Source organism: Solanum dulcamara, chromosome 8, assembly GCF_947179165.1.
Source record: "Solanum dulcamara chromosome 8, daSolDulc1.2, whole genome shotgun sequence".
Classification (NCBI taxonomy): domain Eukaryota; kingdom Viridiplantae; phylum Streptophyta; class Magnoliopsida; order Solanales; family Solanaceae; genus Solanum; species Solanum dulcamara.
Window position 1 is genome coordinate 10,499,564 of NC_077244.1, and position 13,497 is coordinate 10,513,060.

The window sequence follows — 13,497 nt, forward strand, 5'->3', positions numbered from 1 at the left end:
CTTGAATACAATTTCCCTTTTTCTCATATCTAAATAGAACTTTTTTCTACTTTGGGCTATTTTCTATCTTTCACTAATGAGTCTAACCTTCTCCAAAGCCTGAAATACCAACTCGGGTCTTATAAAAGCAACTTTACCAACCTCGAACCAACTAATAGGAGATCTACACGTCCTACCATAAAAATCCTCAAAAGGAGCAATCTCAATGCTAGAATGATAACTATTATTATAAGAAAATTCCATCAATGGCAAATGGTCATCCTAATTTCCCTTAAAATCGAAAACACATGCTCTCAACATATCCTCTAATATTTGAATAGTGCACTCAGCTTGTCCATCATTCTGGGGGAGAAACTGTACTAAGCTTAACTTAGGTACCTAGACTATTTTAGAAATATCTCCAAAACTGCAATGTAAACTGAGTAGCTCAATCCAAAATGATGTACAAAGGGATACCATGAAGCTTAGATAACTCTACATGTTTAATCTAGCATAGTCCTCGGCCGTATATGAAGTCTTAACAGGAAAACAATGAGTAAGCTTAGTTATTCAGTCAACAATCACCCAAATAGAGTCAAGATGCCTTTGCGTACGAGGCAAACCAGTAGCAAAGTCCATATTCAAGGTTTCCCACTTCCAAGTAGGAATGTCAATGTCTTGAGACAAAGCTCTCTGTTTCAGATGCTCAACTTTCACTTGTTGACAATTTGGACACTTAGCCATGAATTCTGCAATATCTCTTTGCATTTTATTCAACTAATACACTTCCCTAAAATCTCGATACATCTTTGTGGAACCGGGATGAAAAGAATACCGTAAAATATGAGCTTCGGACAATATTAGATATCTCAATCCATGAACATTTGAAACAAACAACCAACCTTGATATCTCAAAACACTATCTCCCTCTTGGGAAAAAGCCTCAATAGCCTTTTTGGAAATCACTTTCTTCAATTTAGCCAAAGCGGTATCACTATATTTGTTTTCTTTTACATCTGCCATAAGGGATGACCCAGAACCATTTTGTACAAAAACACCTCCACCTTCAGAATCAACCAATCGAACACCCAAATGGGCTAATCTGTACACATCACGAACTAGTTCCTTCTTTTCATCCTCAATATGGGCAATAATGTTTATGGACAATCTACTAAAAGTGTCGGCAACCACATTTTCCTTACCCGGATGGTATAACACGCTCATATCATAATCCTTCAACAACTCAAGCTATATTCTTTTCCAAAGGTTAAAGTCTTTTTAAGTGAACACATATTGCAAACTTTTGTGATCAGTGAAGATATCTACATGGACACCATAAAGATAGTGCCTCCACAAATTCAAAGCGAATACCAATGCTGCCAACTCCAAATCATGAGTTAGGTAATTCTTCTCATGAACCTTGAGTTTCCTTGAAGCACATGCTATCACCTTGCCATTTTTATTTAGAACACAACCAAGACCAACTCTTGAAGAAACATAATACACAACGAACCCATCAGATCATTCCGTTAAAGTCAATGGTGGAGCGGATGTAAGCTTGTCCTTCAAGTCTTGGAAACTATTCTCACATGCCTTGGATATTGGAACTTCATCTTCTTTTGAGTAAAAATAGTCAAGGGAGATGCAATGGAAGAGAAAACTTCCACAAACCATCTATAATAATCGGTAAGACCAAGAAACTCTAAATATTGGAAGGAGTCAACGGTCTAGGCCAATTCTTAATAGACTCTATCTTTTTTGGATGAACCATAATTTCTTCTCCGCAAACAATGTGACTAAGGAAAGCAGCTTACCATAACCAAAACTCACACTTACTAACCTTTGCATAGAACTGATGGTCCTTGAAGATTTGCAGCATAATTCTCAAATGATTGGCATGATCTTCCTTACTCTGTGAGTAGATAAAAATATAATCAATGAAGACAATCACAAACATATCCAAGTACTACTTAAAAACCCTATTCATCAAATTCATAAAAGTTTCAAGGGCATTCATTATTCTAAAACAAATAACCAAGAATTCAAAGTAACATACCGAGTTCTTAAGCCGATCTTCAGAACATCACATTCCCTTTGAGTTGATGATAATGCGATCAGAGATCAATCTTTGAAAAGTAGCTTGCCCCTTGAAGTTGATCGAACAAGTCATCAATCCTTGGAGTAGGATGCTTATTCGTAATCGTGACCTTGTTCCATTATCGATAATCAATAAACATACATAGATAACCATATTTCTTTTAGACGAAAAGAACCGGAGCACCCCATGGAGATTTCAACTGTTCCTTTATGTCTTTCAATTTTGACGGTGCCATTTGGTAAGAAGGAATAGAGATATGTTGAGTATAGGGAAGAAGATCGATACAAAAGTCTATTTCCCTCTCGAGAGATTAATACCTGGGAGATAATCAGGGAAAACTTCCAAAAATTCATTAATAACTGAAAATGACTCAAGAGTAGAAGTTTTGGAGTTAGTATCTCTAACTCAAACTAGATGATAAATACAACCCTTGGAAATCATTGTTCGATCTTTGAGCCATGAACTGAACTGATCCTTAAACACGGAATTGCCACGTTTTCACTCTAGGACTGGCTTAGGAAATTGAAACTTAACCATACGGGTTCTACAACAAATAGAAGCATAACATGCATGAAGCCAATCCATACCAAGAATAACATCAAAATTGGTCATATCAAGCTCTATTAGATCAATGGAGGTGACTTTACGAAAAACATTATTTGGAAAATTTCTATAAACTCTTTTAGACACAACTTAATCACCAACCGGAGTATAGAACGAAAAAAGCTCTAGCATGATCTCGAGAATAAGAATTAATCTCATAAAAAGATAAGGAGTAACAAATGATAGAGTAGCTCCCGGATCTAGTAATGCATAAACATCGATGTCAAAGACTTTCAACATACCCATGACCACATCAGGAGACTCATCAACTTCTTGCCTAGCTTGAGGGGCATAGAACCTATTTTGGCATGGGCCACTACCTTGTGATTTTGTCCCCCTTGAGTAGTTCCACATTGAGGACACCCCTCTTTTCCCTTGTTAGGACACTCGAAAATCTTGTGCCCCATCATACCGCATTTAAAGCATGCACCTGTTCCAACCATACATTTACCTACATGATTTCTCCAGTAATTTGCAGACTTAGGAAGAGTAGATCCACTAACACCATCTTGTACCTTTTAATTTTAGACCTTACATTTGTCAAACCTTTGCCCCAAATCTTGTGAAGAACCTTTGCCTTAAAACTTTTTAACTTGTCGAAAATGTTCATTACCTCCACCGTATTTGTTGTGAGAAAATCTTCCTTCATACCGAGCACTCTCGGACTCTCTCACACTTCTCTCCTCAAGCTTTTCTCCTTCAATTTACTCTGCATAGTTCATTAACCTAGAGATTTCCATCTTTTTGATAAGCATGGTGCTTTAACACTATTTCATAAGCAAGTATGGCACTTCTGAAATAAACTAGCTCAATCGGGCACAAGAGTCGGCTACCAAGGAAAGAGAATATTTAGACAACTTTGTGAATTTGAGGTCATACTCCCACGCACTCATGCTCCTTTTCTTGAGTTTGATAAATTCCAAAACTTTCACCTCCCTTAGCTGAAGTAGGAAAAAGTGATAAAGAAAGGAAACTTTTATTATACCCCGTACCTTTGTGCTTCAGAATGTCTTCTTAAGATTCTTGAAAGTTATCTTCTGACCCAGATTATATATAATATTATCAAATAACTCTAAGGAAGGGAGGACGTGATTCCCCATAGGAGTGAAGGTTGGAAATAGGGCTATAAGAATTTGAAGGGAGTTGGGGGCCAAAATAACAAGTCATGGGACTCGACTTACTTGCGTAAGCTACCAACTTGGACCTCTTACATACTTAAGCTACTGGAGGACATGTTGATATAACGTAGCAAGGATTTGATAGGTTCTTAAAGTGAGACAAGATTACAAACCCACGGAAGAGGCGAAAGGAGGTGTAACACCTACTCGGAAGCAAATAGGTGATGCCCCCCTACTTGGACTAAGTAGGTGATGCACCTACTTGGACCAAGTAGGTGACGCACCTACTTGGGGGTGGACCCCACTACCACATAGCAGCCTAGGGGTGGTTGCATAGTTGAGGTAGCCCAATAAGGGCTTGACACATGTCACCCTTAGGGGTTGACATGTGTCACCTCCTAAGGGAGTGTATATACACATGTCCATATGAGTAAAATTCAGTTTACACTTCAAATATTCAGCTTGGCTTAAAAGATTTGAGAGAAAACATGAGAGAGGAAAGAGAGGTAGCCATGGGTTTGGCTAATTTGAGGTAAGCCTCTGACTTTTGATCCATGAATTAATTATTTAAGGTATCCTATGGTGATATACCATTGTTTAATAGAAAACAAATTACCATTAGGAGCAGAAAGATAGAGCAGCTAGCAACCACAAAAGTTCAGCCGCATCAAGGATCCCCGAAGTCGATTTTCGGTAAGTTTTGGAAGCCCGTTTGCTAAGGTATGGCTTGATTCCATTCTCCCAAATTTTGGCAAGTGTTTAAACATGATTTGTGTGTATAAATATGAGTTTGAAACGTAAAACTATGTACGTTACGTCTGAAGGATGTGGCAGGTCACGTAGGGACTGTTTTGAGGCTATTCTAGAAAGTTAAAGTTTGGCTAGTATTGTCGTTAGCGTGGTGTTGTATTTGGAGGTGTTTTATCTATTTTGCAGGTATGGAACATGGTTAAATATGAGTATATAGTCTGCTGGGTGCATCCTCTTAATCCTCCGTTTCGTATGGTTAAGGTTTTGCGAAATAAAGAGTTAAAATCCTACTTTGGCGTCATAGTTTTGGGTGAGTTGTGTGGAACTTGTATTTCTTAATATAGTAGTGATTTGAGGGTGTATGGCTTCTTCTTTTTGTTTTTGGTATGGCTTCTAAGGTTAGAGGTTAAAATTGAAAGTTCGGATAGGGCAAGTAATAGGGGAGATGTTGTCCGATTTTCGTTAACTTCGGAGCTAGCCAATAGACTTGTCGAGGAAGGCGAGTAAGGAAATGATGCCTATAGATACTTGAGTATAGATTTGGAAGCTGGAAAGTTGAAAGTTAGTAATCTTGGTATTACTCTCATGTTAAATAGGTTAAACGAGAAACAAAACAAGCTGGACTACAATCGAGCTACTATAGGTATGTAAATGTAAAGCCTATCTTTCCTTTCTTTTGGCATATTTTCAAGTTAAGTAATGAATGATAGGAGCTTGAGGGTAAATCTACTAATATATGCCAAGCGTAATTCACAGTTCTTATTTACTTCTTGATGATGGAACTCTTACAGTAATTGAACTAGGGCTTCTTAAGCCTTCCATACATTAGGAAGGGACGAGTATGTAAAGCTTAACTCTTCTTTTCTGTTAGAATATCTTAGCCATAAGTGATTGGTATATATAATGTGGAGATAGTTCCATTCTTAGAACCCCGAGCATGACTCGTTAATCTTATTCACTTCTGGATATTAGAACTCCTACGATGGTTGAGTTATGGTCTTGTAAGCCTTATACATGATAAAAAGTAATACACGTGAAGCCGATCTCTTTCTTTTCTTGAAATGGCTTAATGTAAGTGAAACGATATATAATATGAGTTAGAGATAGGTTCATTTATAGGTTCTGGATATGAATCATGACTTATACTCACTTTTGAATGATAAGGGTCTTAAAGTAGTTGAACTACGACCCTCGAGCCTTCTATAGGATGAATAGTGATGGAATGTGTAAGCTCCTATTCCTAGGGTCTTTTGAACATACTTTATGGTGATACCTGAGGGATGTTTGGTATGTTACAGAGTTTTACATGCATGTATATGCATATTTTTCTATGTAGGTATCGGGCCATACTTTTCTTGGCATATTATATTATATATGGATTGAGTCGTACACTTTTCATTATCACTATACGATATATGGATTGGGCCATCATACGTCGGCATTATCATATGATATATGGATCGGGCCATCATTCCTCGACATAATTACACAATATGTGGATCGGGCCATCATTCCTCGGTATGTACTTGCTATATACATAGATCGGGTTGTACGTTCCACAGCTCTAATGGTATATATATGCCTATCATGATATACATGACTTTATTTTGTGAGGTACAGGTACAGTACCCTATTAAATGCTATACTTGGTTTCCTGCATCCCTATTTCAATTATTATCTCAGTTATGTTATGCTTATATACTCAGTACATATATCGTACTGACCCCCTATTCTCCAGGGGGCTGCATTTCATGCCCGCAGGTACCAACACAGGTTTTGGAAGTCCGCCAGCTTAGGATTCCACTCGGCAATTTTGGAAGAAGCTCCATTGATTCGGAGCCAAGTTATGGTACCAAACCTTCTATGTATATATTTGTTTATTCAGGGGTACGGCGGGGGCCCTATCCTGCCATATGTTACTATTAATGTTCTTAGAGGTCTGTAGACATGTGTGTGGGTTATACATGTAAGTTCTGTTCTGTTATGTCTACATGATGTATTGTAAATATTAAGATACTATGGCAGCCTTGTCGGCTTGCACGCCCTTTCATGATCAGATACAAATGAAAGAGGCTATAGGTATATAAAAATGCTATGACCCATTGAGGTTCTCATGTATATTATCATGTTTTTTGTAGTCCAGTTTGACTACACCTGATTTATATTCATACGGGGGTCTAGGTTGGACCCCAGTCACGACCATGGGGTTGGGTCGTGAAAAATTTGAACTCTTCCCAACCTATGGGACCCTATTCAACCCTTTCTGCTTTCCATTGAGTGTACAAAACTTGAGAGATGCATTTGAATTGATAGGCCACCAATTCTACCATATCCTTTGAATATTCCCCCATGATATCGACTATCTTGTACAACTCATACACAAAATATTGGGGATCCTAATCAACTTTGGATCAATAAAATATGGGAGGGTTCATCCTCATAAAGTCTCTCACCCTTAAAGCCGGAGTTGTCATATTTGGAGGAGCTACCACCCCTCGATTCACTTGAGTAATACAACTTGGGATAGCATCTGAAAAGATGCTTGAGAACTCTAAAATTGACACTTGATCATTCATGGGGTCATTTGGAGTATGTTCCTCCTCATCAACAATAGTCCTTCGAATAGGGTATCCTCGTGGAGGCATGATTTAGAAATCACAAAGAGAAAGCGTTAGAGGAGGAAACCTTAGAGTTCAAATCTATAGCACCGTAAGATCATGAAAAAAGTGAAGTGTTTCCTAAGATGCCTCATAGCCTCCCATTCGTAGATGTGACACGCTTCACACTGATGAATAAGACTCTACTCGATGCGGCATGTTAGACTCCCTAAGACATTTGAACCTTATGCTCTGATACCAAGTTTGTTTCGACCTAACCTATGGCCTACCCTTAACACGGTTATTAGAATCCCGAAGGACTCCAATCAAGTGTCTTAGTGTAACATTGATGATCCTACATAAGGTACATGAATAAACAAACAAGAGTCAATGATGCAGAAATATAATATTAAATAGAGCATAAATATCAAAATGAGAAACGACAACATGGACTTTATCATATCTAACATATCTCTACTACTAGATGGGGATGTGAGACAATCTCCCAGCTCACCCAAAATAAAATGTAAATAAAGTCTTAAACTCGTAAGAAGTAAATGTCTTTTCCTTAGAACATGAGGACTCACCACAATAAGCTAATAGCAAAACTCTAACCACGAGTAGGAAAAAGATGAACGTGATCACCGGCCCCTATATTATGATACAATGTAGGCAAAAAGTATGTGTTAGTACATGGAATGCACTAGGTATGTGATAATATGCATGAACAATAAACATTGCACATAATCAATATGACTCATAGATTCAAGACCCATATCTTTTAAACATGAGTAAAGCAATGAAATCATATAAAACATTTATTTCATCGGTCAAGGCATCAAAATATCATAAACATCATCATAGAACTTACATAAGGGGGAGATAACCATAACGGACATTAAGACCATGAGAGCTATTACATAGAATCCGATAATACCCACATCAAAAAGGGGGAGGCTACTTGCCAAGGTAAGCTCCATCCAATTAGTATCATCGTGTTCTATATGTGGATCCAGTGGCTAGGACATATTGACAATCCTATAGTGGCAACCTACTTTAAGAAACAAGAGGTTGCTACTAGGGCTTAGGTTAGGCCCCTACCTCAAAGTCCACTCGGTGCTAAGTAGATCAACCCACATAATACATATCATAATTAAAATCATAAATCATGCTTGCATAAATCATAAGCTTTTTCTTAATCATATTTCATAAACATGTTCATAGGAATAGCTCATTAAGTATCTCAAGTCATCTTTCCATTATGGTCTTAAGGCGCCTTTTTCATTAAGGTCTTAAGTCACCATGAAGGATCTTGAGTCACCCTTTCATTTAATTCATCGTTATACAATGTGGGCGTAGGCCTCCCATCATTGCATATTCTTCCTCATACAGACATTACAGTTAAGGTCTTAGGTCACCTTTCTCATTAAGGATCCTAAGTCACCCTTACATGCACTTTCTTGAAACATCATTAAAACATTATTCATAATCCTTCATAAGTAATTCGTAATCATCTTTCCAAAAAGCATCTTAATACTTGTTCATAATATTTTCATTGAAATAACTTGAAAATCATGAACATATCACATAAATCAGAATTGAAACTAGCATATAGCATGGGTCACAGAAATTCAACTTGAAAAAATGCAACATGATATAAATTATGCATAATTAGGCAATTAACCTTGAAGAATATCATAATTGAGAAGACCTAATGCATATTATGAAATTGGGGCTTTTAATTGAAGAAAACATAAGAGAATTGTGAAGAATTTGTTGGGATTCCATGGGTAAAAGGTACCCATGGATGAATTACCACATATCTTAATATTGATTAGTCCTAAATTGCAGATATCAAAAGCTTAACCTTGAAGAATCCTTTTGAATTATTTGAGAGAGAAGGAGGCTTTGAGAGTAAACTTAGGAGAGAAGGTTTTGGGGTTTTGGGAGTTATTTGAGAGTGAGAGGGTTAGAATACTTTAGGGTGGTTAATAGTTAGAAATGTATTCCCTAAAACCATCCATATTAGTTAATGAATGTAGGGAATGGATAAAAATAACCCTTGGCTCATGATGGCCCCTCATGGTCCTCACCTCTGGAACCATTTGGCTGGACATGAACCATGGTGGACCTACATGTCTCATGGTCCTCTTCACGGCACATAATGGGTCCTATGAAGACCATCTGGTGCCAAACACTGCATTTTTCAGGAATTTCATCTTTTGTTCCTCATTTTCCATCTTTCCAACTTCTGATGTCTTACAATATCTCCCTATTGGGAACATTAGTCCTTGAATGAGACTCAAGCTAGCATGAATGAAATAGAAAAGGGATATAACAGCCCAACGTGAATGTAAAACACCTTGAAAATGCATAACACATGAAATTTTCAATCTCAAGTTAAACCATAACTTTAAAACTCATTTCATGAACCTGAAATGCATATGAGACCATGAGAATAACTGAAACATATGATTTAGGCTGAATGGATCATGAATGAACTAAAAACCTCAACTAGGCATGCAGGGAAAGAAATGAGGATATCGGGATATCATATTGGCTTTGGCTTCCCATGTAGCACCCTCAACCTCTTGGTTCCTTTGTAACACTTTAACTGAAGCTATTTCTTGTTCCTCAACATTCTAACTTGTTGGTCCAAGATTTGAACCAGGACCTCCTCATAAAAAAGACTCTCATTTAACTTAATGTTGTCCAATGGCATAATAGAACTAGGATCACCACCATACTTCCTCAATAAGGACATGTGAAACACCGGATGCACCAATGCTAATTCTGAAGATAAAACCAACTCATAAGCTACCTTACTAATCCGCCTCAAAATATGATATAGGATAATATAGAAGGGAATGAGTTTCCCTTTCTTACCAAAATGTATTACACCCTTGATATGTGACATTTTAAAATAAACCCAATCTTTCAGCTCGAATTCAAGTTTCCTTTTTCTCACATCCGAATAGGACTTTTGTCGGCTTTGGATTGTTTTCAATCTTTCTCTAATGAGTCTAACTTTATCCATAGCCTAAAATACCAACTCAGGTCCTATCAAAGCAACTTCACCAACTTTGAACAAATCAATAGGAGATCTACACCTCCTACCATACAAAACCTCAAAAGGAGCTACCTCAATGCTAAAATTATAACTGTTATTATAAGAAAACTATATCAATGGCAAATGGTCATCCTATATCCCTTAAAATTGATAACATATGCTTCAACATATCATCTAATGTTTGAATAGATCGCTCGGCCTATTTATTATTCCGAGGTTCAAAAGTTGTACTAAGCTTCACTTACGTACCGAGACCTTTTTGAAAAGATCTCCAAAACTATAATGTAAACTGAGTATCTCAATCCAAAATGATAAACAAAGGGACACCATGAAGCTTAACCAACTCTAAAATGTTTACTCTAGCATAATCCTTGGTTGTATATGAAGTCTTAACAGAAAGAAAATGAGCTGACTTAGTCATTTGGTCAACAATCACCCAAATAGAGTCATGTTGCCTTCGTGTACGAGGCAAACCAGTAATAAAGTCCATATCAAGGCTTTCTACTTCCAAGTAGGAATCTCAATGTCTTGAGATAAACCTCGTAATTTCTAATACTCAACTTTTATTAGTTGACAATTAGGACACTTAGCCATGAATTCTACAATATCTCTTGTCACACCATTCAACCAACACACTTCCCTTAAATCTCGATACATCTTTATGGAACCAAGATGAATAGAATACCGTGAACTACAAGCTTCAGACAATATTATATCTCTCAAGCCATCAGCATTCGGAACACACAATCGGACTCAATATCTCAAAACACCATCTCCCCCTTAGGGGAAAGCCTCAATGACCTTTTCAAAAACCATTTTCTTCAATTTAGCAAAAGTGGGATCACTATCTTGCATTAACTTTACATTTGCAACAAGAGATGACTCCGACCTATTTTACACAACAGCACATTCATCATCAGAATCAACCAATCGAACACCTAAATGGGCTAATATGTGCACATCTCGAGCTAGTTCATTCTTTTCATGCTCAATATGGGCAACCCTTTTGATAGACAGTCTACTAAGAGCATCGACAATCACATTTTCCTCACCCAGATAGTATAACACGCTCATATCATAAACTCTTGTGATTGGTGAAGACACCCACATGGACACTATATAGATAGTGCCTCCATGATTTCAAAGTGAATATCACTTCCACAACTTCAAATCATGAGTTGGGTAATTTTTATCATGCATCTTGAATTTCCTTGAAGTATAAGCTAATACGTTACTATTTTGCATTAGAACACAACCAAGACCAACTCGTGAAGTATCACAATATACAACAAAACCATTAGATCCTTCTAATAAAGTCAACACTAGAGATGAGATACGCTTGTCCTTTAACTCTTGGAAACTTTTCTCACATGCCTTGGACTATTGGAACTTAATCTTCTTTTGAGTCAAAGTAGTCAAGGGCGATGTAATGGAAGAGAAACCTTCCACAAATGATCTATATTAACCGGCTAAGCCCAAGAAACTCTGAATATTGAAGTCAAATGTCTAGGCCTATTCTTAACCGCCCCGATCTACTTTGGATCAACCATAACTCCTTCTTCGAAAACAATATAACCAAGGAAAGAAACTGACCATAACTAAAACTCACACTTATAAAACTTTGCATACAACTAACGGTAATTGAGGATTAGCAGCACAATCCTCAAATGGTTGGCATAATCTTCCTTACTCCATGAGTAGATAAAAATATAATCAATGAAGAAAATCACAAACATATCCAAATACTGCTTAAACAACCAATTCATCAAATTCATAAAAGTTGTAGGCACATTCGTTAGTCCAAAACACATAACCAAGAATTCAAAGTGACCATACTAAGTTCTAAAGGCCATCTTAAGAATATCACATTCCCTTGGAGTTGATGAAAATGCGATCGGAGATCAATCTTTGAAAAGTAGTTTTCCCCTTGAAGTTGATCAAACAAGTCATCAATCCTTTGAATAGGATGCTTATTCTTAATTGTGACCTTGTTCCATTATAAATAATCAATACAGATACAAATAGAACTATGTTTCTTTCTGACAAAAAGATCATGAGCAACCCATGAAGATATACTTGGTCTAATGAAACCCTTATCTAGTAAATCCTTCAACCGTTCTTTCAACTCTTTTAATTTTGCCAGAGCCATTGGTATGAGGAACAGAGATAGGCTGAGTATCGGGAAAAAAATCAACTTCTAGGAGATTATCAGGGAAAACTTCTGGAAATTCATTATCAACTGAAACTCACTCAAGAGTAGGAGTTTTGGAGTAAGTATCTCTAACTCGAACTAGATGATAAATTCAACCCCTGGAAATCATTTTCCAAGCTTTGAGGCATGAAATGAACTGAGCCTTAAACACAAAATTACTACCTTTCCACTCTAGGATTGACTCATTAAGAAGCTGAAACTTAACCACACGTGTTCTACAACATATAGAGGCATAACGTGCATAAAGCCAATACATACAAAGAATAACATCAAAATCATTCATATAAAGATCTACTATATCAATGGAGGTGAATTTATGAAAAGAATAAATTGGATAATTTCTATAAATACTTTTAGCCACAACTAAATCACCAACTGGAGTAAAGAGCAAAAAAAGGATCTAGCAAGATCTTGAGACTAACAATTAATCTCATAGCAAGATAAGGAGTAATAAATGATAGATTAGCACCTGGATCTAGTAATGTATAACCATAAAACTCAATGACTTTCAACATACCCATGACCACATGGGGAGACTCGTCAACTTCTTGCCTAGCTTGAGGGACATAGAATCTAATTTAGTGTAGGCCGCCACCTTATGGATTTTGTCCCGCTTGAGTAGTTTGACCTTGACGACACCTCTTTTTTCCCTTCTTAGAACACTCAAAAATCTTATATCACATCTTACCACATCTAAAGCATGCACCCGTTACAACTATATATTTACCTCCATGATTTCTCGCACAATTTGCACGCATAGGAAAAGTAGATCAACTAACACCGCCTTGTGTCTTAGAATTTTTCCTTATCATTGTCAAATCTTTGACCCAAATCTTGGGAAAAACCCTGGCCTTTAAACTTTTGACCTTGTATGAAACGTTATTACCTCCACCGGATTTGTAATGAGAAAACCTTTCTTCACACCGAGACCTTTTGTACTCTCTCACACTTCTCTCCTTAATCTTTTCTCCTTAGATTTTATCAGCATAGGTCATTATCCTAGAGATGTCCATCTGTTTTATAAGCATGGTGGTTCAGCACTCTTTCATAACAAGTCTGACACTCCCACA

The 13,497-nt window shown here is 37.1% G+C and overlaps 1 protein-coding gene across 1 annotated transcript; it reads right to left on the reverse strand.

The window, feature by feature from the left end:
- Nucleotides 1-549: 549 nt before the first annotated feature.
- On the reverse strand, nt 550-7,193 carry LOC129899792 (uncharacterized). The gene is made up of 4 exons (XM_055974807.1): nt 7,002-7,193; nt 1,820-1,891; nt 882-1,116; nt 550-695 (listed from the first exon to the last, which is right to left on the reverse strand). Exons 1-4 carry the CDS (start codon nt 7,191-7,193, stop codon nt 550-552), a joined length of 645 nt encoding a protein of 214 aa, XP_055830782.1.
- Between the last annotated feature and the right edge of the window lie 6,304 nt (nt 7,194-13,497).

Excerpts from the sequence above, each read along its gene's own strand:
- LOC129899792 (XM_055974807.1), bottom strand. The coding sequence starts at position 7,193 with ATGCCTCCACGAGGATACCCTATTCGAAGGACTATTGTTGATGAGGAG. Across the intron at positions 1,117-1,819 it reads ACCATCAGTTCTATGCAAAG|GATGAAAAGAAGGAACTAGT; the intron begins GTTAGTAAGTGT and ends GCCCATATTGAG. Across the intron at positions 696-881 it reads TAGTGTTTTGAGATATCAAG|TGAAAGTTGAGCATCTGAAA; the intron begins GTTGGTTGTTTG and ends ATTGTCAACAAG.